This window comes from Bubalus bubalis, chromosome 22 (genome assembly GCF_019923935.1).
Source record: "Bubalus bubalis isolate 160015118507 breed Murrah chromosome 22, NDDB_SH_1, whole genome shotgun sequence".
Classification (NCBI taxonomy): Eukaryota; Metazoa; Chordata; class Mammalia; order Artiodactyla; family Bovidae; genus Bubalus; species Bubalus bubalis.
The window spans coordinates 15,746,787-15,772,781 of record NC_059178.1 but is presented as its reverse complement, the minus strand read 5'-3'; the positions used below and the strand labels follow the sequence as shown (position 1 = coordinate 15,772,781).

The 25,995-nt window shown below is 42.1% G+C and overlaps 1 protein-coding gene across 2 annotated transcripts in view; it reads right to left on the bottom strand.

The window, feature by feature from the left end:
* Positions 1 to 25,995, bottom strand: part of LOXHD1 (lipoxygenase homology PLAT domains 1) — a 195,615-nt gene that overhangs the window by 130,243 nt on the left and 39,377 nt on the right. For both annotated transcript variants that reach the window (XM_025273259.3, XM_044934547.2), the window contains exons 6-8: positions 19,532 to 19,680; positions 9,399 to 9,522; positions 6,147 to 6,397 (exon numbers count right to left, since the gene is read on the bottom strand). In XM_025273259.3, the coding sequence (XP_025129044.3) occupies positions 6,147 to 6,397; positions 9,399 to 9,522; positions 19,532 to 19,680 (524 nt within the window). The remainder of the gene's footprint in view (positions 1 to 6,146; positions 6,398 to 9,398; positions 9,523 to 19,531; positions 19,681 to 25,995) is intronic.

Sequence of the window (25,995 nt, the reverse complement as noted above, 5' to 3'; positions counted from 1 at the left end):
GACCTTATTTAACCAAAGGAACTTCTAAAGGAAGTTTAGCAGCAAGAAGAAATCTGACACCAGAAAAGAGGTCTTCAATGCAAGAAGAATTGGCAAGCAAACACGCTGGCAAATCTGAACAAATAATGACTCTACAAAACAACATATATTGTGTGGATTTAAAAATAATTTAAAATAGAACTAAAATACTAGGCAAAAATAGCATACAACCTAGATGCAGGATTATTACCATTAGAAATTTCTGAGATTCTTGAATTGTCTAAGAGGGAAACAGAGATGGTGATTAAATTTAGGTCTTTTCACAGTAAGTATGTATGCTAAAATTTCAATAGTAACCACTAAAAAACCAGAAATAGTGTATAATTTCCAAATCACTATCAAGGAAACCAATCAATTTATCAAAAAAAGGGAAGAAAAGTAAAAGCAGGACAAACAGACATGTCAGTTATTGTAATAAATACAAGTGGACTAAATTTATGAAAAAGATAGTATCAGATTGGATTGTGGCATAGATTCAATTCACCAGAAGGTTAAAATAACTCTATATTTCATAATGTAGCTTCAAACCATACACAGCGAAAATTGTTAGTTCTATAGTAAGAAATTTAAATATCTACCATTGACATTGGAAATTTCAATACATCTGTCTTAGTAGTTAATAAATCAAACAGACAAAATGCTATTAAGGAGACAGAAGATTCAAATAACAAAAGTAGCAAACTGAATTTATAAATAAAATCAAAAACTTAAATTCAGCTGTTGGAATTATGTGCATAGGTTGAAGTGCATTGTAAAGTAAATCTCAAAAAAATTTAAATAGCATCATTAATGTTTCCTGATTAAAACAATGTTGAAATAAATAACAAAAACATAAAAAGCAAAATGTATTTGGAACCTAAAAATTACATTTCAAAATAAATAATGGGTAATGAAAGAATTTCAAATGGAATGACAAAAAGAACCAAAAAATCACAAATCATAGAAGAAAAAATTGATAAATTGCCTTTCATCAATATTAAAAGCTTCTGCTCTTCAAAAACATTAAGAAAATGAAATGGCAAATTATGGAGAACAGTATGGAGAGTCCTTAAAAAACTAGGAATAAAGCTACCATATGACCCAGCAACCCCACTACTGGGCATAAACCATGAGAAAATCATAATATAAAAAAGACACATGTACCCCAGTGCTCACTACAGTACTATTTACAAAAACCAGGGCCTGGAAGCAACCTAGATGTCCATCAACGGATGAATGGATAAAAAAGTTGTGGTACATATATACAATGAAATGTTACTCAGCCATAAAAAGGAATGAATTTGTGAATGTATATGAATGAATATATATGAATTTGAGTCAGTTGTGGTGAGTTGGATGGACCTTGAGCCTCTCATACAAAGTAAAGTAAGTCAGAAAGGAAAAAACAAGTATTGTATATTAACTCATATATATGGAATCTAGGAAAAATGGGACTGATGAACCTATTGCAGAAAAGGAATGAAGACACAGATGTAGAGAATGGGCTTGTGGATGCAGCAGGGGAAGGAGCGGGTGGGTTGAGTTGAGAAAGTAACTTCAACATGTATATACTACAGTGTGTAAAATAACAGCTAGTGGGAAGTTGCTGTAAAATAAAGGGAGCCCAGCCTGACCTGGGCGGGGTGGGGGTGCGGGGCGGGAAGGAGGCTCCAAAGAGAGCGGGGATATATATATATATAATTGGGTCTTCCCCGGTGGCTCAGTGGTCAAGACTACACCTACAGTGCAGTAGATGTGGGTTTGATCCATAGGTTGGGAAGATGCCCTGGAGGAGAGCATGGCAACCGTCTCCAGGATTCTTGCCTGGAGAATCTCATGGACAGAGGAACCTGGCAGGTTACAGTCCATAGGGTTGCAAAGAGTTGGACACAACGGAGCAACTGAGCACACACATATATAATTATGACTGATTAGTGTTGTTGTATGGCAGAAACCAACACATTATAAAGCAATTTGGTTTCAATTAAAAAATAAATTAAAAAAAAGAAAATGAGAAGGCAACCCACATACTGGGAGATTGTTTATATATAATGTATATCATGGGCTTCCCTGGTGGCTTAGATAATAAAGAATCTGCCTGCAATGTGAAAGACCCAGGTCTGATCCCTGGGTCGGGAAGATCCCCTGGAGAAGGGAATGGCGACCCACTCCAGTATTCTTGCCTGGAGAATTTCATGGACACAGGAGCCTGGTGGGCTACAGTCCATGGGATCCCAAAGAGTTGGATATCATATTTAAAATACATATTATATAACATAATTATATATTATATATTCATATATAGATATATAGTTCTGTCATAGAACTTGAATCAAGAATACACAAAGAACTCACAATTCAACAATAAAAAGATAAAAAAATTAAAAGGGGTAAAAAGAAAGGAAGATATACAAGTGATCAATAAGAATATAAAAAAATAATGTTCAATGTAAGTGGTCATCAGAGGTATGTAGATTAAAACCAAATTAAATTCCATTACATATCCATAAAAATACCTAAAAATTTTAAAGATTGGCATTACTAAGTGATGGTGAGGCTATAAAACAACTGGGATTTTCATACAATGCTGGTGGGCATACAAAATTGTGTAGCCCCTTTGAATATAGTCTAAAAGACTTTTGTAAATTAAATGCATATTTACCATAGAATACAGAAATTCGACTCTTAGGTATTTACCCAGTGAAATTACAAACATGCCCGTTAAAAAACTTGGACATGAATGTTCATAGCACTTCATTCATAGTAGCAAATAAAAAACAAAACCTGGAAATGACCTAAACATACACAAATAGTTGAATGAATAAACAAAATGTTGTATATCCTTACAATGGAATACTACTTAACAATAAGAAGAAAGAAGTACTAATACCTGAAACAGTGCTAGAAAAGACAAATCTAGTCTTTAATGACTGAAATGGGATCTGTGGTTGCTTGGAATTGTGGAGATTGACTGGGAGGGAGAACAAGGAACAAGTTGGGTAATGGAAACATTTCATATATTAATTCTGGTAATGGTTACATGAGTGTATATGAATTCATTAAAACTCAAAGAGCAGTACAGTTCAAAATAATGCATTTTTATTTATGCCAGTTATACCCCAATGAAGTTGAATTTTAAAATGAAACAATAAAATCAAACTGAATGATAACACAAGTATAACATGTGGGGTACGGGTTCAGCACTATTTTGGGAGAAAATTATAGTATCAAAATTTATACTATGAGAAAAGAAGAAGGCTAAAATTGAATGAGCTAAGAATACAATTTAAGAATTTATAAAAAATAGCAACAACTGAAACCTAGAGAAATTTAGAAGAGATAATAAAGAACAATAAAATAGAAAATAAAGATAGAATATAAACAAAGAAAAATGTTGGTTATATGAAAGGGCTAAATAAACTTTTGTGAGAATTATATTTTTAAAAAGCAAGAATATCTGAATAACTGATGTTAGGAATGAAAATAAGATTATAATTACAGATGTAGTGGAGGTTAAAAAGTAAGGGAATACTGTATATGACTTTATATCAGGACATTTGAAGTCTACAAATACACATATTCCAAGAAAAATATAGCTCATTCAGATTGAAGAGAAAATTTTGAAAGCTTGAATAATTCTATAACTGCCAGGCTTCTCTGTCCACGAGATTTTCCCCAGCAAGAATACTACCATTTCCTCCTCAAGTGGATCTTCCCAACCCAGGATCAAACTTGTGACTCACATATCTCCTGCGTTGCAGACAGGTTCTTTTACCACTAAGCCACTGGGGAAGCCCCAATTTTATAACTAAGAAAACAAAAACACAACTTTCTTTTTTTAAATCAGTAATTCTCTCTCTCTTGCAGATGTGCACACACAATCCCACACTATCTTGACCAGATCACTGCATTTTACCTTCTTTCAGGAGAAGAAATGCTTCTCATTTTATTCTAAGATCAAACCTCACAAGGACTGTATGAGAAAGGAAAATCAAGGGCCAATGTGACTCATGGACATTAGTATGTAATATATTCTATATAAAATGTTGGATAATCAATTTCAGAAACATAAAATTAAAATTCATTATGACCAAGTTTGGCTTATAGAAGTTCGGGGTTGGTCTACCATAAGAACTGGTAATTCACCATAATAAATAAAAAAGAAAAACCATTTTGACTATCTAATCAAGTACAGAAAAAGCAATAGATAAAGTTTAACACCAATTCAGAATAAAAACTCTTAACAATAAAACTATAAATGATCAGTCTTAATAACAGTGTTTAGCAAGATAACTATATGTAAACAATATACAAAAGTACTTCTATATCTGTCTACACCAGCAAAAAGTAAATAAATAAATAGTTTTTAAAGAGATACCATTTATAACAGCAACAAAAGTTTCTATGAATATATTTACAAAAATATGTAAGACCTTTATTAAGAAAAATATAAAACTACACTGAGAATTATTAAAGAGCTAAATTTTAAGGAGTCCTGTATGTTCATAAATAGGAAAAGTTAGTAGAGTAACAATGTCAGTTCTTCCAAATAGGTCTACAGACCCAGTTGCATTCTGTTCAGCAGTTCTTCATGGAACTTGGCAAAAAAATTCTAAAATTTCTGTGGAAGATAAAGGCTTATGGATAGGTCAATATATACCTGAGGAAGAACAATAAAGTGGGCCCTAGCAGATACCAAGACTTAGTGTAAAGGTGTAAAGTGAAGATAGTGAGTAATGCATTAGTGCAGGAATAAACTAAATCAATAAATGGAACAGCCTAGAGAGCTCAGGCACCCCACTCCAGTACTCTTGCCTGGAAAATCCATGGACAGAGGAGCCTGGTGGGCTGCAGTCCATGGGGTCGCGAAGAGTCGGACACAACTGAACGACTTCACTTTCACTTTTTACTTTCATGCATTGGAGAAAGAAATGGCCACCCACTCCAGTGTTCTTGCCTGGAGAATCCCAGGGACGGGGGAGCCTGGTGGGATGTCGTCTATGGGGTCGCAGAGTCAGACACTACTGAAGTGACTTAGCAGAAAGCTTCAGAAATAAATATTCACTTACAGCCTAGAACATCCATCCTGAGAAGCTCCTGCATATTTGTACAAAGATGTACATACAACAATTTCATGGAAGTATTGTTTATAGTATCAAAAATCAAGAAACAACCCCAAAATGTCCATCAATAGAAGAACAGACAAATTGAAATCGATTCATGCAATGGAGTAGATAGGAAATGGATGGTCTACAGCTTCTGCTATCGATTCAGATGATCTCTAAAGCATAATGTTGAGTGAAAACTGCCAGTAACCAACAATATACACATAGACAAAATTCTTAATAGTATATGTTCTTTGGGAGAGAGAGGATTATATGATTGGGGAAAGACACAGAGGAGTTTCAGAAGCATTGGAAATATTCTTTTAAGTTAAGTGATAGGCAAAATTAACATTTGAGCTTTTAAATCATTCTCTATATCTTACTTTTATTATGTATACTCTTTAAAGCATAAGTATTCCACAATTAAAATCATGTATTTAAAAATACTTGTTGATGGAGCCATTTAAAAACTAAAGTGGAACACTGCATCAGGAGTCAGGACAGACTATAACTCAGCTGAACACCCCTGGATCACCTACCCTGTGTTTGGTCCCTGGTTGCATGTACAGAGCAGCCCCCATTCCCAACCATCAGGTAGACAAGACAGATGGGCATGTTACCATCCCAGCGTCCCCGTGAAAGGGATTTCCCATGTGCTTTGTAACTCGTCCAAAGGAAGTAGGAAATAGGATTCAGATTAGAGTTTGTAGCTGCAAGTGAGGGGTTTCCCTGGTGGCTCAGTGGTAAAGTGCATCTTTCTGTGTTAAGGGTCAGCAGTAAAGAAGCTGCCTGCCAATTCAGGAGACTCTGGTTCAATCCCTGGGTTAGGAAGATCCCTTGGAGAAAGAAAGGGCCACCCACTCCAGTATTCTTGCCTGGGAAATCTCATGGACAGAGGAACCTTGTGGGCTACATTCAATGGGGTCACAAAAGAGTCGGACGCAACTTGGTGACTAAAACAACAAAACAACAACAATCTGCAAAGTGAAGAGAGTGTCTGAATCAGGCCCGGGTCTCCCTTACCTTCTCACAGTACCAGCCTCTGTTGACGCCCACATTGCTGTGTCCTATGGAAACCCGGCTCAGGGGGCTGAGGAGGACAGCCAACTCAATATTGAAGATATCTGTGCGGCCACGGTCAAACACACCGCCCTCCAGGAAGATCTTCCCGCTGTTCTTATTCCCTCTGGCCCCATACATGACCAAGTAGATTTTGGATTTGGTCCCGGCCCCCCGGACATCCCCAGTGAAGACGGTGACAACGTAGGATATGGCTGGTATGGAAACAAGGGGAGGAAGAGGGGTCAGTGCAGGCTGGTAACGATGTCCTACCCACCTTCTCCCGCACCTAGCCATACCTCTGCCATACACCCCTATCCCCCCTAAATCCTCTTCCTCTGGATGACATCCAGTGCCCTCTCCATTTCACTTTTATCTTTTTCAGAGTTGGGGTGCCAGGGCATCTGACTTTAGGAACAAACTGTAGGTTACAGGAAGCTGTCAGGCATGATTACAGGAAACTAACAAAGAGAAGGAAGAGCTTGGGTTGGCTCAGAATAGTACTTATTATGAATGCTAATTACCATGTGCATATTATTAATAGCTGCCGGATGAATTCTATTATGTCTCATTTAATTATAATAGTCAACTCGATTAATAGAGATTTATATTTGGGGCTCTCTGACTCATGGAGCTTGCTCTTTTGCTCATAACTTAAAGTGCAACTCTAATAATGGGCACCAATGGCCTTCTTGACCACCTGACATGGTGAGATGTCAGGAGACTGAGGGAGGGAGCTGGGCCATCTGGGTTTGGTCAGTCAGAGGCAATGTGAGGACACAGAGTTCTGGAGAAGAGTCAGCAAGGGGGATTAAACGCCGAGATGAGACAGGGTAAAGGAAAACACCAAAGATAAGCATTTGGACAGGAAATGACAGGAAATGCTGTTAAGGTCAGGCCTGCATTTTTTTCGCTCTGTCCAGGATTCTAAGTGGTGCTTTGAACCTTATTAGTCCTCCACCTCCCTTTCATCCTAACTTCATCCCCTCATCTCAGAGAAATAAAACATCTCTGGGAGATAGCACATTATTCATTCATAATTTGCACCTTCCCTTACTCAACAAACATTTACTGAATGTTTACTATATAACAGGCCTTGGGAGAATGTGACGATAAAAAGGAATAGCTACCGCCCTCAAAGAGTGGGCCTCCAGCTTTACAACGTGTGGCCAGAGAGGTTCTCACTCTCGACAGACTGCCACGGCCTAGGCTGTCAGCAATCCCAGTTTCAGACTGTCATTTCTCCTCCTCCTCTACCACTGCAAGCAAGTAATAGTAACACAGTTAAAGGGGGCATATTAAATCTGCTCTCATGTATGTTATTTTTTAACAACTTTATTGCAGTATATTTTACACATGCCCATTTCAAGCATAAAAGACAGTGATTTTTTATTTGTTTTTACTCTTGGTTGTGCTGCCTGGGCTTTCCTCTTAGTTGCCTTGGGTGGGGGGCTGCTCTCTAGCTGTGGCCACGGGCTGCTCACTGCGATGGCTTCTCTTGTTGCAGAGCACAGGCTCTAGGGCACGTGGGCTTCAGTGGCTGTGCTTTCGGGGCCCTAGAGCACAGTCTCGATAGCTGTGGCACTCTGGCTTAGTCACTCTGTGGCATGTGGGATCTTCCCAGATCAAGGATCGAACCCATGTCTCCTGCCTTGGCAGGCGGATTCATTACCACTGACCCTCCTGGGAAGCCCTAGTGTATGTTTTTAAGTAAATGATTGGCAAACTCTAGTAACAAACTTACGACACACCCAACAATGGTCAGGTAAGGCCAAGGCACCACAATGCCAAAGTTGAAAAACACTGGAGGGTTCCCTGGTGGTTCAGTGGTAAAGAATCCACCTGCCAACACAGGAGACAGGGGTTGGACCCCTGGTCCAAGAAGATCCCACATGGCACGGAGCAGCTAAACCCAAGTGCCACAACTATTGAGCCTGTGCTCTAGAGCTGGGGAACCACTGAAGCCTGCGTGCTGTAGAACCCATGCTCCGCAACAAGAGAAGCCAACACAGTGAGAGGCCCTTGTACCGCAACTGGAGAGTAGCCCCAGAGCAGCAATGAAGACCAGGCACAACCAATAAATAAATAAAAATATTTTTATAAAGAGGAGAAAAGCAGAAAAGCACTAGAGCAGAGGAGCAGGTGGCTTCCTAAACAACAGCCATCAAGTTCTACTCAAAATGTCTGGAGCAAAAGAAGGGAGAAATGGCTCCACCTAGAGGGGGTGGTGGTGGGGTTCAGAGGAAGTGACTGGAAGCAGGAATTTGAGAAGAGGGAAGAGAAATGGCCTCACAGGCTGAGGGGAAAGCATATTCCAAAGAGAAAGGCAGAGAAAGAGGAAGGCCGGCAGCTCGGGGGAGGGAGAGGGAAGGCGTGTGGATGAGATGGGGGTGGGTTTAGATGCGGGACAGAGTGGACAGTGGGCAGATGGGGCGGGGAGAGGGAGCATGTGCAGGAGCAGTGGGAGAAGGTGTTGAAACATGCTGCTGAACCAGTCAACTGGAGCCCAGCCGTGGAGCAATTTTTGTCCTATACCCCAGAACTTGGACCCATCCTCGGTGCAGTGGGAGCCATGGGAGGGTCTGCCCCAGGGCACATTGTCAGCTGTGTGCATTCACCAACATCGATCTTCGGGAACACCTATGAACTTCTGTGCTGGGAGTTTCCAGTTGTCCATGGAACTCATACAGGGTAGAGATTTAGGAGGCAGACCAAATCCTGGATCTGTCACTCACCAGCTGTGTGACCTTGAGCAGGTCTCTCAACTTGTGACTCAGTTTCCTCTATTGTGAAATGGGAACGATAACTGCTCCATACTGTAGGGGTGCTGTGGAGACTAGAGGAGGTGACATGGGTCAGGTGCCTAGAGAGAGCCTGGCTTGTAGGAAGCACTCATAGTAGGAGGAGGGAAGAGTGAGTCCAGATCCTCGTAAAAGGACACAGGTTCACAGCCTGGCTCCGTCCTGTGGATAACTTCTTCTCCCGGGAAGTCAGCATCTCCTCAGGGGTGCTTCCCCATCTCCTCTGGCATCAACAGAGCCCAGACTCCAGCCCAGAGGAGCGGATAGCACTTTCAGGGGCAGGAGGAATGTTGTCTGAAGACACGGCTGCTTCCCACTTGACTGAAAGCCTCTAGGTCCACAGATGAGAACATCGACCCTCAGACAGAAAGTGAAACACTGAACCAGTTTGCACCTCCCCTTTCTTCAGCCCTACCTGTGGTCTCAGCTCCACCCACTAAGATATCCCTCTGGATTTTGCCGTCATCTTCATCCAAGGCCAGCCAGCGGTTGAGAGGAAAATCGTATTTTCTTTTGTTCCCAATATCTTCAATGACAACCTGGGAAAGAGACAGTGAGAAGGAAGGTTAAGTGTCATGGAAGTCACACATGCTGACCAAATCCATTCCTCCATCACTTGAGTGAACTCTAAGAATATGTTCTCATCTTCTTAGTGGCCCAAGGAAAGCTTATCACAAGGACACACCTGTTGTCGGGAAAACCTTGCAAAGCACTGAGAGTCACACGGGCGTGACTGAGAGTTACCTCCTTCCTGAATTACTGAGCTTTTGTTCCCTCCTCTGCGGATGACCATTTAAAAATGCAATGCAAGAAACTTGGCAGAATGTGCCCAATGAGAACCCATTCCAGTGTTCTTGCCTGGAGAATCCCAGGGATGGGGGAGCCTGGTGGGCTGCTGTCTACGGGGTCGCACAGAGTCGGACACGACTGAAGCGACTTAGCAGCAGCAGCAGCAGCCCAATGAGACTGAGGGGCCAGAACTGGAAGCCTGGATTTGCAGACAGCACCAAGATCATCATCTTCCTCACCTGTTGAAGCTTGGGATTCTGGCCTTCTTACTGAGAAGGACAGTCCACATAAAGGGAGCTATAAGCCCTCATTCTGGCACACTGAATCCTGGGACCCGGTGAGCAGGTCAGAAAATGTCAGCCACGGACAGTGACGGTAGGGGATCTGGGCATCCATGAAGCCCCTGGGGAGACGCACACGTGAGCTAGGTCAGCAAGGCTGAGATAAATGTATCTTCTCAAGCTCACCAAGATGCTGAGAGGCCCTCCCAAAACGTCCCAGAAACACCCAACTGAAAACTCACTCTAAGGTAACTGTGATTGTCAATTGTGATTGTCAATAACCAGGTCGAGTCTTCCATCGTAATGGAAAGGCAGACATACCTGGTGACAGACAGGGTGAGTGTTCCCAGGGCTGCCTGACGGAATAGGGCTGATTTTCAGTGGAAAACTCACTTCCTAAGATCAAAGTACCTACAGTGTGGAAACAGGGCACGTCTTGACCTACCTAAAAGCACCTCACCTAGTTCTAACCCAGTGTTCATTAAGGAAACTTCTGGGCTCATGACTGGCCTCCTAAGGATACTACCCACCAGGGGGCAGCAGTGGCCTGAGCCAGTGACCAGCCTCCTCTCCCCAAGTAAAGTGGCATTCAAGCTCAGGTTTATAAATCAGCCCCTTGTAAGTTTGGTTGGTAAGAGTCACCCTTCAGAGCTTGCTGATTTTATTAAGTATCTGTACTTACAGAGGTGAATGCTTAGTGACCACTGTGGTCTGTCCAGAGTAGGTTCTGCCACTGAAGAAAGTCTAGCCTCTATCAATTCATCTATCTGTGCATTTCTCTGCTTTTGCTTTTATCTCCCAGGACTGGGGTTGGGGGAGATTGGGGAGCCAAGAATCTGGGCTATACCTCTTAACTGGCTTCACTCTGACTTTTACAAGGTTGGAAAAGCAAGGTGAAGAAAGAAAGAACTTAGTTTATCAGATAAGCTGTCAAGTCTACTAATGAATCTAGATATACCAATTGACCATTTCTATCTTCAAATGTTCACAGAATGGAGTGCCAGCCATGATCCAAGAGCGAATGACAGCCACCCTCGCAGTTCACAGAGACGCCATCAATAAAGGGCCTTCTCCTGACCTGGTGTCTGATGGCAATTCCTGGCTTAATAAGCTTAGCTAATCTGAAAAAAAGAATGTGTTGCCATTGAACACCTGTATAGGGTAAAACTAGCTGCACAGCTGAACCACAAAGGAAAGAGACAATATATGAATGAGTATTTGAGTAACTGCCAAGACTCTAAAAATTAGACTTTCCGAAATATGAAATCACAAAGAAAGGCCAAGACTTAAACACTGGTGTAGAAAGGATGAAAGCCTATGGATAGTTCTAGAAAACTTCCAGATACATTGAGTTGGCTAACACAATATATTGAAAAATGTAGACAATTATTTAGTCTTCAGGATGAGGCTAGAGGAAGCTGGCTCCCGGAGGGTAGAACATTTTGGAACATATCTGGTAGCAAGTGGTGAGCCTGGTGGGAAGGAGTAGAGAAGTGAGATATAGAAGGGGCTGATGCCAGCACTTCCGCAGGAAGACTGTCCCTAGGCGGGGCTGACGGTTCTCCCAAAGGCATTCTGGTCACTGCTGATAAGGGTCCTGTGGCCTGGGACCCATGATCCTGGTTGCTCAAGGGACTTTACTGAGGGCCTCTCTGGGGAAGAACAAACAGCTTTCCCACTTCAGCTCATGAGTTGCCCAGACATGCCTGGGTTTTCATAACGTTCCTTTTAAGAATTCAAGACAGCTCAAGAGTGGTTTTTGCTAACAGAAAGAAATGGTGGTGCTCCCTCCAGACCACTGTTGTTCTAGCAGAGACAACAGTAAAATACGACTGGAAAGATAGAAGCGACCTTACCATGAGTGATATAGAAGCACACACGTGGAGTGTGTGTGAGAAACAGAAGCAATAACCTAATGGCAAACAAGAACCATTATCTCCTGGAGGAATATTCTCCACCTGCAGACAAGTCTACAGGCGGGGCTGAACTTCCAAGAAGCTTGTGGGAAACCAGGGGTCATGAGCCTTGGGAGGCGAGATGGCAGCTAGAGAAAGGGGTCTGTCCAAGGTGAGGCCCACTCTGTCTTGCAAGAACAGGGACAAAGCAGTTACAATGAGACCACCCATTACGAATAAGCCAGAAGAGGATAATGCTAAGTCACTTCAGTCATGTCTGACTCTGTGTGACCCTGTGGACTATAGCCCTCCAGGCTCCTCTGTCCATAGGATTCTCCAGGCAAGAATACTGGGGATCTTCCCAACTCAGGGTTCGAACCCACGTCTCTCACATCTCCTGCATTAGCAGGCAGGTTCTTTACCACTGGCGCCACCTGGGAAGCCCCAACGAGGATAAAAACGTGAAAGCCTGCAAGTGTAGTCGATCAGTTGTGTCTGACTCTTTGTGACCCCATGAACTGTAGCCCATCAGGCTCCTCTGTCCATGGAATTCTCTAGGCAAGAATACTGGAGTGGATTGCCATTCCTTCTCCAGGGCATCTTCCCAACCCTTGGTTCAAACCTGGGTCTCCCACATTGCAGACAGATTTTTTACCATCTGAGCCACAAAGGAAGCATAGAGGATAAACAACCCACAAAAAAGGGGAGCCAAAGATGAAGCTGACAAGCAGAGTTTCTTTCTTTCTGGATCTTTCCAGACAGTTCACAGACACCCCTACCCGACCCAGGGCCTGGGGGCTGATTTCCTCCTGCATGGGTCAGACATGTCAGTGTGAGCACATGGAGCTGGTCTTATAGTCAGTACGTTGTAGATGGATGTAGAGAGTCACCCATGGCCTACAGTAGCCCTCCCTCCTTGACGTGGGAATAACTTCCACCAACCTGACATAGCCTGGTTGGAGAAGAGGCCCATTTCGGGCAGAAGAGACAAAATCTCCACACGCAGGGCAATCCAGGGAAACTGAAGTGTCTTCTCCTTCCCGCCCACGTGCCAAGGTGCCTGAGATGCAGACAGGCTGGGTGATCCACAACGCACCCTCTCAGCACCAGTCATGGAACACAAAATGATGCCAGGCCTACCGGTGTTTCCAGTCTTCCCTTTGAAAATGCATGTCTGTTATCCAGTCAAGGTGGCCCTCGCTTGACTCATAAGCAGCCATGCCGCATTCCAAGAACCACTATTTTTTCTTTTGGGCTGCACTGGGTCTTAGCTGCAGCACTTGAGATCTTTATTTCCACACATGGACTCTCTAGTTGTGGCGTGGGGGCTCTGGAGCACGTGGGCTCAGTTTCCCCACAGTATGTGGGATCTTCGTTCCCCAAACAGGGATCAAACCTGCATCCTTTCCATTACAAGGCACATTCTTAACCACTGGGCCACCAGAGCACTCCCCAAGAACCACTATTGAACTGTGGTTTACATTTCTAGTTCTTAGATCATAGGACAAGGGACAGGTAGGTTTTGACACAGGAGAAAAAAAAAGATGCAGACTTTGGAGCTTACAAACCCACTTGGAAATAAATCAGCTTCCAGGAGTTAGCAGAGGAGACCTGGGCTCATGGAAGAAAGAGGGAATGGTCTAAGAGGGAAATTGAAGCTCAGCAAAGGAAGAGGGGTGGGTGGCCTCCTGCTGCCCCCCGAGCTCTGGGCCTCACTCATCACACTGAAATACTGTGTCAGTTGCTATGTAACACGCCACAAGCATGAGTAACTGCAGGTGACAGCATGTGAACGGTGTAACCCCCAGTGCTCTCAGCCCTTCCTCTGCCCTTTACTCCTCTCTTCTGAGCCCGTACACTTGCCTACTCCTTCGTCACTGCCCCAGGCTGCCTCATTCAATAAGGACCTTCAGTCGCTTCTTCTGATCACACCCGCGGTGGTCCTGCCCTCAGTTACCCCCTGACGTGCTTCCTCAGTTCTCTGAGCCCTGTGCCCTGGCCCTGAGTTATTCAGTATTCCGGTGACATCTTCCAGCTGCCCTACCTGGCAAAGCCCTGCCTGTGTTCATGGCCCAGCTCCAACAGACCCTCCCTGGAACCTGCTCTGATGCCCAGTCAGGCGCTGCTAACCCCAACATTTGTTTGTACCTCATGAAAGACACTTGCCTCATCCAGCTTTGTATTAAAGTTGGGGTGATTCTGTTTTCTGATTTATAAACCAGGACATTTGGATTGATCAACAGTTGTGGGATCCTTAGGACAGAATGTTCGTTCACTGAAAGCTGGACTTTCCCTTAAGTTTTGGGATATAAGGTTACAGTAAGTAACCTGCCTTCCAGTAAATAACCTACCTTACTGTAAGTATTCAGTCTTATCTCTTTTAGAGGCAGAACCATGTCCATTGTAACAGTCATTCATAACATAGGGCCTAGGATGTAATAGTCACCCAGTAAATGTTTGTTGAATGTCAAGTATAAATCGGTGACATGAGGCCACGCTGAGTTTCTTGAGGTCCCTGAAATCTGCTCCATGAGTCTCTGTCTCCACTTCCTGTCAGAGCCAGTGGTACTGGTTGAACTTAAGCTCCCTAAGGCATGTGGCAGGGGACCTACCCAATTCTGGATTTTCTAATGCATGGCACAGTGGAGAGAATCCAGACTTGGAGTCCAGAGGACTGGGGACAGGTCCCATCCCTGCCCCAAAGAGCTATAGGACCTCGGGCAAATCCTCTCCTGAAGCAGATGGGCCAAAGGCAGGGCCCACTGGCAGTGTGATGTTCCATCTTGTGACTCTTGTTCTTTGGAGCTGGTGGTTGAGCTGAACTGATCATCTGAATTAGTCACAACTGTTGGACTAAGCAGACGTGGGGACCCAAGCCACATGCAAAGCCTGTGGGAGGGAGATGCCAGCCTCGGGGAAGGAATGAAGAACAGGGGGCTGAGGAATACACATGGACAACTGACTAACGAAGAAGGGGAGGGAGACGACCTATGAAGGCTGTCAGATTTATCCTTCCAAGCCCCACACAGAAACACCAAAGGAGCAGTGTCATGTGGTGTCCAAGGCAACCAACCAGGCCACTTCTAGAATGGGAGCACTTGCTGTAGAATTGTCGAATGTGGAAATGCAGACAATCTAACGGCACTTTAACTGGTGTCTCTGTGGAGGTGAGGTGAGGAAGGGCAGCATGGAAGCCCAGTCTCCATGGGGAGGCAGGAGGCTAGGGACTGTGTAGTCACAGTGGTGAGAGGTAGCCTCTGGTTTCCAGGTTGCACTCACTCTGCCTGGGACCTAAAATCCTCTTCTTCCTTCCTCACCAGAATTCCTCCTTCAAGAAAATACCTAGTAAATCCAGGTGCTCTGACCTACAAAATACTAGAATTATTTTTATGTCTTATTCCCAAGGATTATTTCGGTTTGGCTTAAGTTAAAGGAACAGACTGTTAGGAGTTCTTCAGAAGCCAGTGAACACTTGGAGGCACACTCCCCTTGGGGACCTGCCTGCCAGGCCCTGAACTCACCCCTACACATAATACTGGCCCCAAAGAGAATAACCAATCTCACACTGAAAATAGCCTGCTTGGCTTCTGGTTTAAAACAGTGTCTGAGTAGCAAACATAAAGGAAAAAGAAGCAAAGGAAGGAAGGAGAGAGGGAAGAAGGAAAAATCATTCTGAAGAATGAAAAGAAGAGCAGAAATCTGGAAAGGACTGAATAAAGGATACAGAAAAAGAACAAAGTATAATAAAAGGATAAAGGATATAGAAAAAGAAGACAAGAAACTGTCCTTAATCACTCAGTTGTGTCTGACTCTTTGCAACCCATGGACTGTAGCCTACCAGGCTCCTCTGTCCATGGGGTTTCTCTGGGCAAGAATACTGGAGTGAGTTGCCATGCCCTCCTCCAGGGGATCTTCCCGAGCCAGGGATTGAACTCAGGTCTCCCGCATTGCGGGCGGATTCATTACCATCTGAGCCACCAGGGAAGCCCTATAAGAAACTGATTTGCTTGATAGAATGCAACAAAATACAGTCTTTATGAAACAGGGGTGAACATCTTTAATGATAGGAGGGGCTGCAGCGAAAAGGCAGTAAGATGATATGAAAAGAGAGCCAGATCACATGAGGAAACATATCAAGGAAAGCAAAACTGTGTAGCAGCAAATTCGTCAGTGTCCTTACAATTCTGCATGACCTTGAAGTATCTCCTAGGAATTAATTGTAGGAAGTAATCATAAATGTGTATGTAGATAAGCTCTGAGAATGTCTGTCATAGCACAGTTTATTTCCTCAATAAATTTGAGGGAAAAGATTGAAATGTTCAACAAAGAGGAATTGGTTTAATACTTCATGGTATATCTGGGTAGTGAAGTATTATCGTCATTACAAACTGCATTGTGAAATATCAATATTATTCTATTTAAATAGCATGAGGAAATATGTATATTACACTTGAAAATGGAGACAAAGCAGTTTGTAAGATATTGTGCTTATTATGACCCCATTATTTTAAATGACATATGTGTATTAATTCACAGAAAAATGCCTGGAGGATACGTATGAAAACATGAACACTGGTTACCTTTGGGTGGTGAAATTATGGTGGTTCAGATTATTTAATTTTGCTTATTTGCATTTCCTAAACTTTTTACAATGAATATATATATTACTTTTGTGAGAAGAAAAAATAATTTGAAGAAACATTCAGAATTAAAATGCATATTAATAGGAGAAAGAAACAGAACTGGTGGTATGAAAAAGCAAGTCAATAATAAGGTGGGAGGGAATTTGACAAGTTCTTATGGAGTGCAAAGAAAATAGAGATGAAAATAATAAAAGGGAAGCTGAGAGCTTTTGAAAACAGAGAGTGGCGATCCAGTAAATGGATAATCGTTTCCTGAAGAAAAGATCAGAATAAAGCCATCCAAGCAAGAATCTAGTATATTTTCTGATCTCTTAGTATATTTACTAGATCGCTTTTCTGAGCTATAAACAAACAAAAAATATCCTAGGCATCATAGAAAAGTCTCATCATGTTATAGAGAAGTTAAAAACAAGATTCCCTGGTGCCTCAGACGATAAAGAGTCTGCCTGCAATGCGGGAGACCCAAGTTCGATCCCTGGGTCAGGAAGATCCCCTGGAGAAGGAAATAGCAACCCACTCCAGTATTCCTGCCTGGGAAATGCCATGGACAGAGGAGCCTGGCAGGCTACAGTCCATGGGATCCCAAAGAATCGAACACAACTGAGCCACTTCACTTTTCTTTTAAAAACAAAGGAAGGAGGGAAGGAAGGAAGGGGAAGGGAGAGGGGGTAAGGGGAGATAAATGAACTAACAAAGACCTTACTCAAAGACATTATCTGGCAAGACTTTTAAATTATAAATAAAAAGAAAAAATCCTACAAGCGTCCTAGCTGAAACAAAAACGCCACAAAAGAGGCTGTCCAGGAAGAAACAAAAGTCTGTGCGGCTTCCATGTCAAATTTCAAAAGGTAACGGAACAAGATTTTCAGCGTTTGAAAGGAAAAGTGCTCTTACCCTATGTCTCACACCTTGCCAAGCTGCCCTTGCTTTGAGATGAAGATAACACAAGGACGTGTTTCCGTGTGTGAACCACCTGCTTCACAGAGCTTCAGAAAGCACCAGGGGTGAGGATCCAGGTGACCAAGAAGGAACCTGACTTCCCAAGGTACAGCTGTAATGGCTATGTCAAGGTCACCCTCAGGCCCTCGGCTGCACTTTGCAGCTCCCTCAGCTACTCCTGCGTTTTCACTTTGACAATCTTCTTTCCCAGGATGAAGGGACTGGACTCCAAAGTATCTCTCTGTGCCCCATTCTGGCTGAGGTCATAAAGCACACTGCCTCCTCTGTGCTGAGGCACACTTCTGCCTGGACATTGGCTCTCTAGGTTCTGGACTCCTGCCCCACTTCTTCTCCAATCCAAGCAGCAGCTCCACTTAACCTCCGGAAACCCTATTCAGCATCAGGCTGGCTGCTCTTACAGCCAGGAAGCCCCCTCTTTCCAAAAAAACTTGGCCATTCCTTGCTTTGCTGATTTAGCACCGTGTCCCATGCCAAGAGCTGGGGAGGTGCCCTCAAGGAACTTTCAGGCTGGTTACAGGGAGACATGCGGCAGACACTCAAGGATTCTTACTCAACACCCTTTCCAATCACCTTCTTAGCCTACTTCTGCCATAACGGCTGGAAAACCTACTTGAAGTCCCAATTTCCAGTACAGCTAGGATGGCCCCACGACACAGGCAGAGGTTCCAAAGAGGGTTATGCATCTCTCAAACCAAGGCAAGGCATGCCACAAAAAAAAGTCCTTCCCCTTTGGTCTTCTCTTTTTTTCCTGCCTGGAACACAGATAAGATGCCTAGAGGTTCAACGGCCAAAATGTGATTGTGAGCCGAGTTGGAGAATGAAAGCCGCTGTGCTGAGGACGGTGACTCAGCGAGACAGCAGGTCTCAGGAAGTCGCTGCAGCAGCCCTGAGCTGGCCACACCTGGATTCATGTGAGATGAGAAAAATACGCCCTTGATTGCTCCTCAATTTCTGATCTTTGCAGTCAAGCACGTTCCTAACTGCCACAGCATAGTATACAAAATTAAGGAGTAGCAAAACCTCAACTATCAGACAGTCTCATTCTCAGTAGTCAGATTATTATAAATCCAAGGGTGTTATGTTTTTAAGCAGTAAGAGCTTTTCAAAATATTTTTCAAAATATGTTACACATCCATTTTTTCCAATCATTCTGGGATGAGCTGAAAGATGTGGATAGCCTCATGACTAAGACACATGCCAAGGCTGGTAGCCCTTTTCTAAATGACCTCAGACTTCCATGATCATTCAATATTCTTTTGACTTTTTCTGTCTTCTCTGACTTTCCATTACAGTTCTCAATAACCCCACCAATTTCAGTGTCTCTTTCTACCTCTAATTTTCTGCTATATAGGTTTAAAATTATGGGTAGCAAGTTTGCTAGAAGGGATTATAAGCAAGCATTAGACTGAGTGAGAATCTGAGGGGTCTTGCCTTCAAAATCAGGGCAGAGCAAGGTAGTACCTGGGGCATAAGCTCTTCTTGTGAACTTTGAGCCAGATATATCTCAGCTTCTCAGAAGCCTTTTTGCTTTCTTCTTGACTCTTAACTTTGTCCTGGATAGGTGAAATTTTGAGGATCTGAGATCCAGAAGTTTGAGGTACAAAGCAATGACCCAAGATAAGTCACAAGTAGCTTATGATTAAGGTGAAATGAATGCTACAAGCCAGCAGGGTTATAGACACTCATGGGAGGGAGAGGTTCTGGTGGCCAGAGTCAGGGAATGCTTAGTGTCAGAGGCCTGCTGGAAGGAAGACCCTGAATGGGTGCAGATGAGAGAAGCCGTCCTTCTGGGAAGGTGATAGATAGCACAGGCAAGGCCTGGGAGGCTGTGGGAAGAGCAGCATGGCTGACCAGGGTCTTAGATAGAAGGGTGGAGGCTGATGGACCTAAAGAGAGAGTCTAGGTCTGAAGTACAGCCTCTGAGGAGCCAGAACTCCCCCTTCCCAGGCCAAGGGACTACAGACAGGCAGCTGAACCCACCTTGGACAGGAACCAGCCCGCAGATGCCCCCTTGTTGTTGTGGCCAACATTGATCTTCATGAGCTGCCCCAGGTCGGGGGCATCCAACATGAACTTGTCTTCAGCCCCCTTTTCAAAGTTGTCCTTTTCATTCTCCAGCCTACGCTCACCTGTATACACAGACACACAAGGCAGTTATTTGTACAAAGGAGACCAGATGAGGAGAGAGAACCGGCTCCAAACTTTAATGGGTCACCCACTGCAGAATGGTCTTAAAAGTCACCACGTGGGAGGCTGTGGGTGGGGACAGGCGGTATGTGGACACTCTCTGTACTTCCACTCGATTTGGCTGTGAACCTAAAACTACTCTAAAGAATAGAGTTTATTAATTTATTTAAAAGGGTAGCTTCACCCCAAGATCTATAGGCTCCTTAAACCCCTCCAGCTGCCAGTCAAGGCTGAGGCTCACCTTGTGTGGCCTGTGCCCAGGACCCATAACTGGGTCTCTGAGTTCAGCCTTAGCCCAGGGTCCCCAGCCTAGCAAACCCACCTGCACCCCAGTACCTGGGCCTGAGGCCCTGCCTTGCTTTTCCTGAACAAGGAGCACAACCATGGTTATTGGTCTACAGGCTGTGGCTGAGACCCTGACATCAGCCAGCAGGCTGCCTGAGGCTTGCCTCCTCTGGAAAATGGCTATGATAACTATCACCAGAGTCTGCTCCATGTTTAACTTTTTTTTCCTCCCTCACTTGCTCCCTTGTCACAATCTAAGAGGGAAATATTATTAACTTTGTCTTGCAGATGATGAAACTGAGACTTGGAGAAGTGAAACAACTTGCCAAAGTCACACAGGTATTAAGCACATAGTTAGGGCTTGAGCCAGCCTGTTCCTTCTCATTTTCAGTTTTCCATGATCGCCTTCCCAAGTCTACTGGTCATGTTAACCCTTACAAGCCCATCTGAGCACCAGATTTTTGCTTATCCTTCCTGTTTTATTTCTTTTCTAAAAGCCGATTCCTTAAATTTTTCTAAATTTTAGATTGCCACAACTCACACATATAGAAAATATTAGACATCCATGTACCCCCCACTCAGATATAAGAGGTATACCAGATATTAACATTTTGTGTAATTAACTTAGGCCTTTCTCTTTTTTAAAGGAAATTAAACATAACAGGTAGGTCTAAAGCCTCATAGTCCATCCCTTCACCTGCCACACCCTGCCACAAGCAAACAGTATCATCAACTGGCATCCATTATTTTCATGAATTTTTGTTTGTGCATGTATGTATCCATAAAGAACATATACTATTTTTGCATGTTTTAGAATTTTACATAAATAACATCATAGTTAGCATCTGTCTTAAGTTCCTTGTCTGTACTGTGGGAATGATAAGGACTCCACCTCATAGGAGCTGTTTCAAGGATTAACTGAATGAATGTGTGCAAAGCCCTTAGGGTAGTGCCGGGAGTGTGGTAGGTGCCATGTCAGGGGCTGGGATTCTTACTGTTGCCTGTGTTACCATCATCTTATCATCACACACTCTTGTGAAGTTAATATCACTCCTTTGAGATTATTCTGTTGATGCTAGTAACCGAATTCACCCAACTGCTGTATATAACAGTCATTGAATGAAGAAAACAGGATTATATGTGCATTCTTTCATATTTGGGTTGTTTCTATTTGATTGCTATTGTAAACAGCACTGAAATGGACTCTCCAGTACTAACCTTCTGCCCTACATTTGTAAAAACTGATCTGACTGGACACCTACAGAGTTTCTGGATATTGAGATGTGCTCATCTTCAGTGTATTAGCAATTGCAAAATCACCTTCAGAGATGGTTGTACTACATCAATTATCACCAGCAGCCTTTGAGGGTTCACATTCCCCATAATCATTGTTAACACATATATTTAAACTTCTGTTTCATGTGTACAATGGTGTCTTATTATGGTTTTAATTTGCATTCCTTTGACTATTTGAAAAGACTGAAAGATGTTCATATATATACATATATTTTGAGATTGGTTCATATATATATTGGCCATTCAGGCTTTGCTTGTCCATAATTTTTCTGTTCATATACTTTATTATATTTTTCTATTGTCTTTCCTTTGTCTGTGGTCTTTCCTTTTCTTTGTCTTTCCTTTTTTCATACAGGCTTTTTCTTGTTTTAATGGACTTTATCAATATTTCCTTTTGTTGTTTGTGCTGTTAGTGAATTGTTCAAGAAACTCTATCCTAAACTGAGATTTTTAAAAGACACACTCTTAAAGTTTCTACTAAAAAGTCATAGTTTGCTTTTTCACATTTAAATCTCTAGCCCATCTGGAACTTATTTTTGTGTGTGGTGAAAGGTAAAAAGATTGACTTTTATCTTTTCTCACATGGTTAGACAACTGTTTTAACACCAGCAATTGAATATTTCATCCTTTCTGCTCAGATTTATAATGCCACTCTCTGTGTATTTCTAGACTCTTTATTCTTTTGGTTTATTTGTTTCTCCTCCTATACATATCACTCTGTTGTAGTTTTTGGGGATTTGAATATTTTAGTATTTGGAGGGTAAATGGAGAAGGCAATGGCACCCCACTCCAGTGTTCTTGCCTGGAAAATCCCATGGATGGAGGAGCCTGGTGGGCCGCAGTCCATGGGGTCACGAAGAGTCGGACACGACTGAACGACTTCTCTTTCACTTTTCACTTTCATGCATTGGAGAAGGAAATGGCAACCCACTCCAGTGTTCTTGCCTGGAGAATCCCAGGGACGGGGAAGCCTGGTGGGCTGCCGTCTATGGGGTTGCACAGAGTCGGACACGACTGAAGCGACTTAGCAGCAGCAGCAGCAGCAGGAGGGTAAATATCCTCATATTATTAATATTGTCAATATTATTTTCATTATTCAAAAATTTCCTGGCAATACTTAGCCCTATGTGGACATGAATTTAATAACAGCTTAAGCTGTGGAATATTGCCTTTTGGGAATTTGACTGAAACTGCATTGCATTTATAGAATAATGAGAAATTTGGACATCTTACTGAGTTTAAGTCTTTTCTCATCCACGAGGATAATATATTTTTCCATTTTTTAGGTATTCTTGCATGTTCTTAAGTAGAAATTTTTATTTTTTCCAGAGTTTTTCTTAGATACCAAAAGCTAGTATAAATCATATATTTTTAAATAATATATATGCTTACTGTTTTATTAATATTTTTGTATTAGTCATATCCAGCACCTTTATTAAACTTTCTCATGGTTCTAATAATTTTTTTAATTCTCCTGGATTTTATAGATGATCATTCATTTTTTTGAAAATTAAATTTTGTTTCTAAATGGGGTAAAAGGTTGGAGTTTCTTCTGATTTTATTGATTTATGATCAAAGAATGTTGTCTCTATGTTATTGATTCATGTGCATTTGTCATTATGCGATTGAAAAGAATGTATATTCTCTACCCACTGGATTTAAAAATCTACATACTTATATTAGACCAAGGTTATTAACCATTGTTAAAATCTGCAACCATACTAAATTTTTATCTATTTGACTTATCAATTACTGAGAGTGTTGTATTAAAATCTTCCACTATGATTATGTACTTGTCAAGTTTCTCCAAGAATTTTATTACTTTTTGCTTCACATGTATTAAAAATATGTTGCTAAATCTATACAAGTTCAGAATTATCCTATCTTCCAGGTTAATTGCTCTTTTTTTCATTCTGATACTTATTTCTAATGAAGTGTTTTGTCTGACAGTTTAATTTGATGGATATTAATATAGCTACACCAGCTTCTTTCCTGTAGATGATATGTTCCTGGTATACTTAATTTCATTTTATATATTCTCAGAAATTTATGTATCATATATTTAAGCTGGATTTTATTTCTTTTAATTTAATATGAGAACATTTGTTCTTTAGTGGATGAATTTAGTTTAGTTTATTTCTATTTATTGTATTATTTACACATTTATCTTACTTTTTGCTATTAGCATACTTTTTCTTTCTTCATTTCCTGACTTCTATTGGATTGATTGAGTCTTTATCCCCTTTCATTTCCTCTCCTGGTTTAGAACTTATGCATTTCTCTTTGGGGTGCTTACTTTTACAATTTTAATCTGCATACTTGATGTATCAAAGTCTAAAGTTAATTATTCCCTGGGGTCAGCAAATGGACTGCAACCAAGTTATGTTTTAATTCTTATTATCGCCTTTCTTTCTCAAATAGCACTGTGTTTTAGTGTTTAGGGTCCATATTTTCTCATATCTTGATAATAGTTATTATTATTAATATTATCATTTTGTACAGTTAACGCTTCCTTAAATTTGTTACATAATTATTTTTTGGCTCACCCGTATTTTTTGGATCTCACACATTTCTTCTGGGTACAATTTTCTTTTTCTTAAAGTATATTCTTCAGGAGTTTAAGCATGAATCAATGAAAAACTCATGTTTAAGCATGTGTCTTTGGGTGGGAAGTCTTATTTCTCTTTGTTTGCTTGGAAATCCACTAATTTTGCCCTCATTCTGGAATAGTTGAGTATAGAATTCTAGGTTTGGCTACACCATACAGCTTGTGGGATTGTGGAATCTTAGTTCCCTGACCAGGGATTGGACCCAGGCCCTCAGCAGTAAGGGCACAGAGTCCTAACTACTGGAACCCAGGGAATTCCCAGAGGATGCAAAATATTATCCCACGAACTTATATCCTCTATAAGCTGCTGATAAGAATTTGCTATCAATCTGATTGTTTCTATAGAAGATAATCCACCAAATCTGGTTACTTTTAAGATCTTTCTCTTGGCCTTTGGTGTTACCACAATTTATCTAAATGAAGATCTGTTCTTGTTTATTCTGGTCAATGTCTCTTGTTACTTTAATCTGAAGATTCATATCTTTGCTTAAGTCTGAAAAAAAATGTGATCAGCCATTATCTCCTCAAATATTTCCTCTCGCCTATTCTGTATATTCTGTTTCCAAAACTCCTATTCAACATATCAGGGCATATTCCCTCCTCCACATCTCAGGACCTCTTACTTGTATTTTTCAACCCTTTATGTCTCTGCACATCTGCATATTTTGTTTATATTTTTCTACAGTTCACTAATTATCTATTAAACAATTTCTAATTGTGTTGTTTTACCCATCCACTAAGTGTCTGTATCTAGTAACTGTATTTTCAGTTCCTGTATTTCTGCTTCCTGTATTTGTCATAGGGGGCTTCCCATGTGGCTCAATGTAAAGAATCTGCCTGCCAATGCAAGAGATGCAGTCTACAGTCCATGGGATTGCAAGAGTCGGACAGGACTTTGCAACTAAACCACTGGCATGGAACAAGTTTTCTGTACCTGAAGGAGAGGGTTCCCAAATCACATGTGCAGTGTAAAATGACACCTCAAGCCTGTATGTATATAAGCCTAAAGTATCAATTCCCCAGCAACTGTTTTTTTAATCTAGAGTTCTTACAAAGATAAGTTTACTCTACTGAGGAGCAATTTTTTTTTTCCTACTCTCTTTTTTCACTGAAGATATTCCTGTGAACTTCTAGGGATCCTGGCTTTTTTGCATATTTTGCCTCATACAGAGCCAAAATATCATTTTCTGACCCCAAATGTGTAAGGAAATTCATCCTATAGATTGTTGAACATGAAGGTGTCTTTCTAAGATTCAGAGCAGCAGTTCATAGCTAATACTTTGGTTTTAAATTCTCTCATTTCTGACACCAGGAGATTTCTCTTTTTTTCTTATAATTCCAGCAATGCATTTTAAATTATCTAATAGATTATGTCCAAAATTCATGTCTCTGAAGATTTTCTGACTCCTATGCTGCTGCTAAGTTGCCTCAGTCGTGTCCGACTCTGTGCGACCCCATAGGCGGCAGCCCACCAGGCTCCCTCGTCCCTGGGATTCTCCAGGCAAGAACACTGGAGTGGGTTGCCATTTCCTTCTCCAATGCATGAAAGTGAAAAGTAAAAGTGAAGTCACTCAGTCGTGTCCAACTCTCAGTGATCCCATGGACTGCAGCCTACCAGGCTCCTCTGTCCATGGAATTTTCCAGGCAAGAGTATCCCTTTAAATGGGCAGAAGCAGGAGCAAACCACCTGTCTCAGTAGTTCTACTGGCTGAACCTCCTTCCAACACCTACAGCTGGGTCTGTGCCCTCAGTTCCTGGTCCACCTATGAGGCCAAGAGCAATTTATCCCCCTGCCCCATTCTTGTCTGCCCCAAACTGCTGCAGTGAGTCAGGCCATGCCCAGCCACATCCCCAAATATAATTCAAGATGGGCATGGAGCTTAGGGAGATAGAGCAAGTGAGAATGAATCCCCTGGAAATGTGGAGCTTGGGTCTGTTCTAGGATGCAGGATGATTTAAAATCAATTCAAAAGCCAAGCACAGCTTATTCTGAAAGCACATCATTCACATAAACTTGATGCAATGGGCACCGTACTGCCTGAGGAAGGCCATGACAAAGCGCATCACA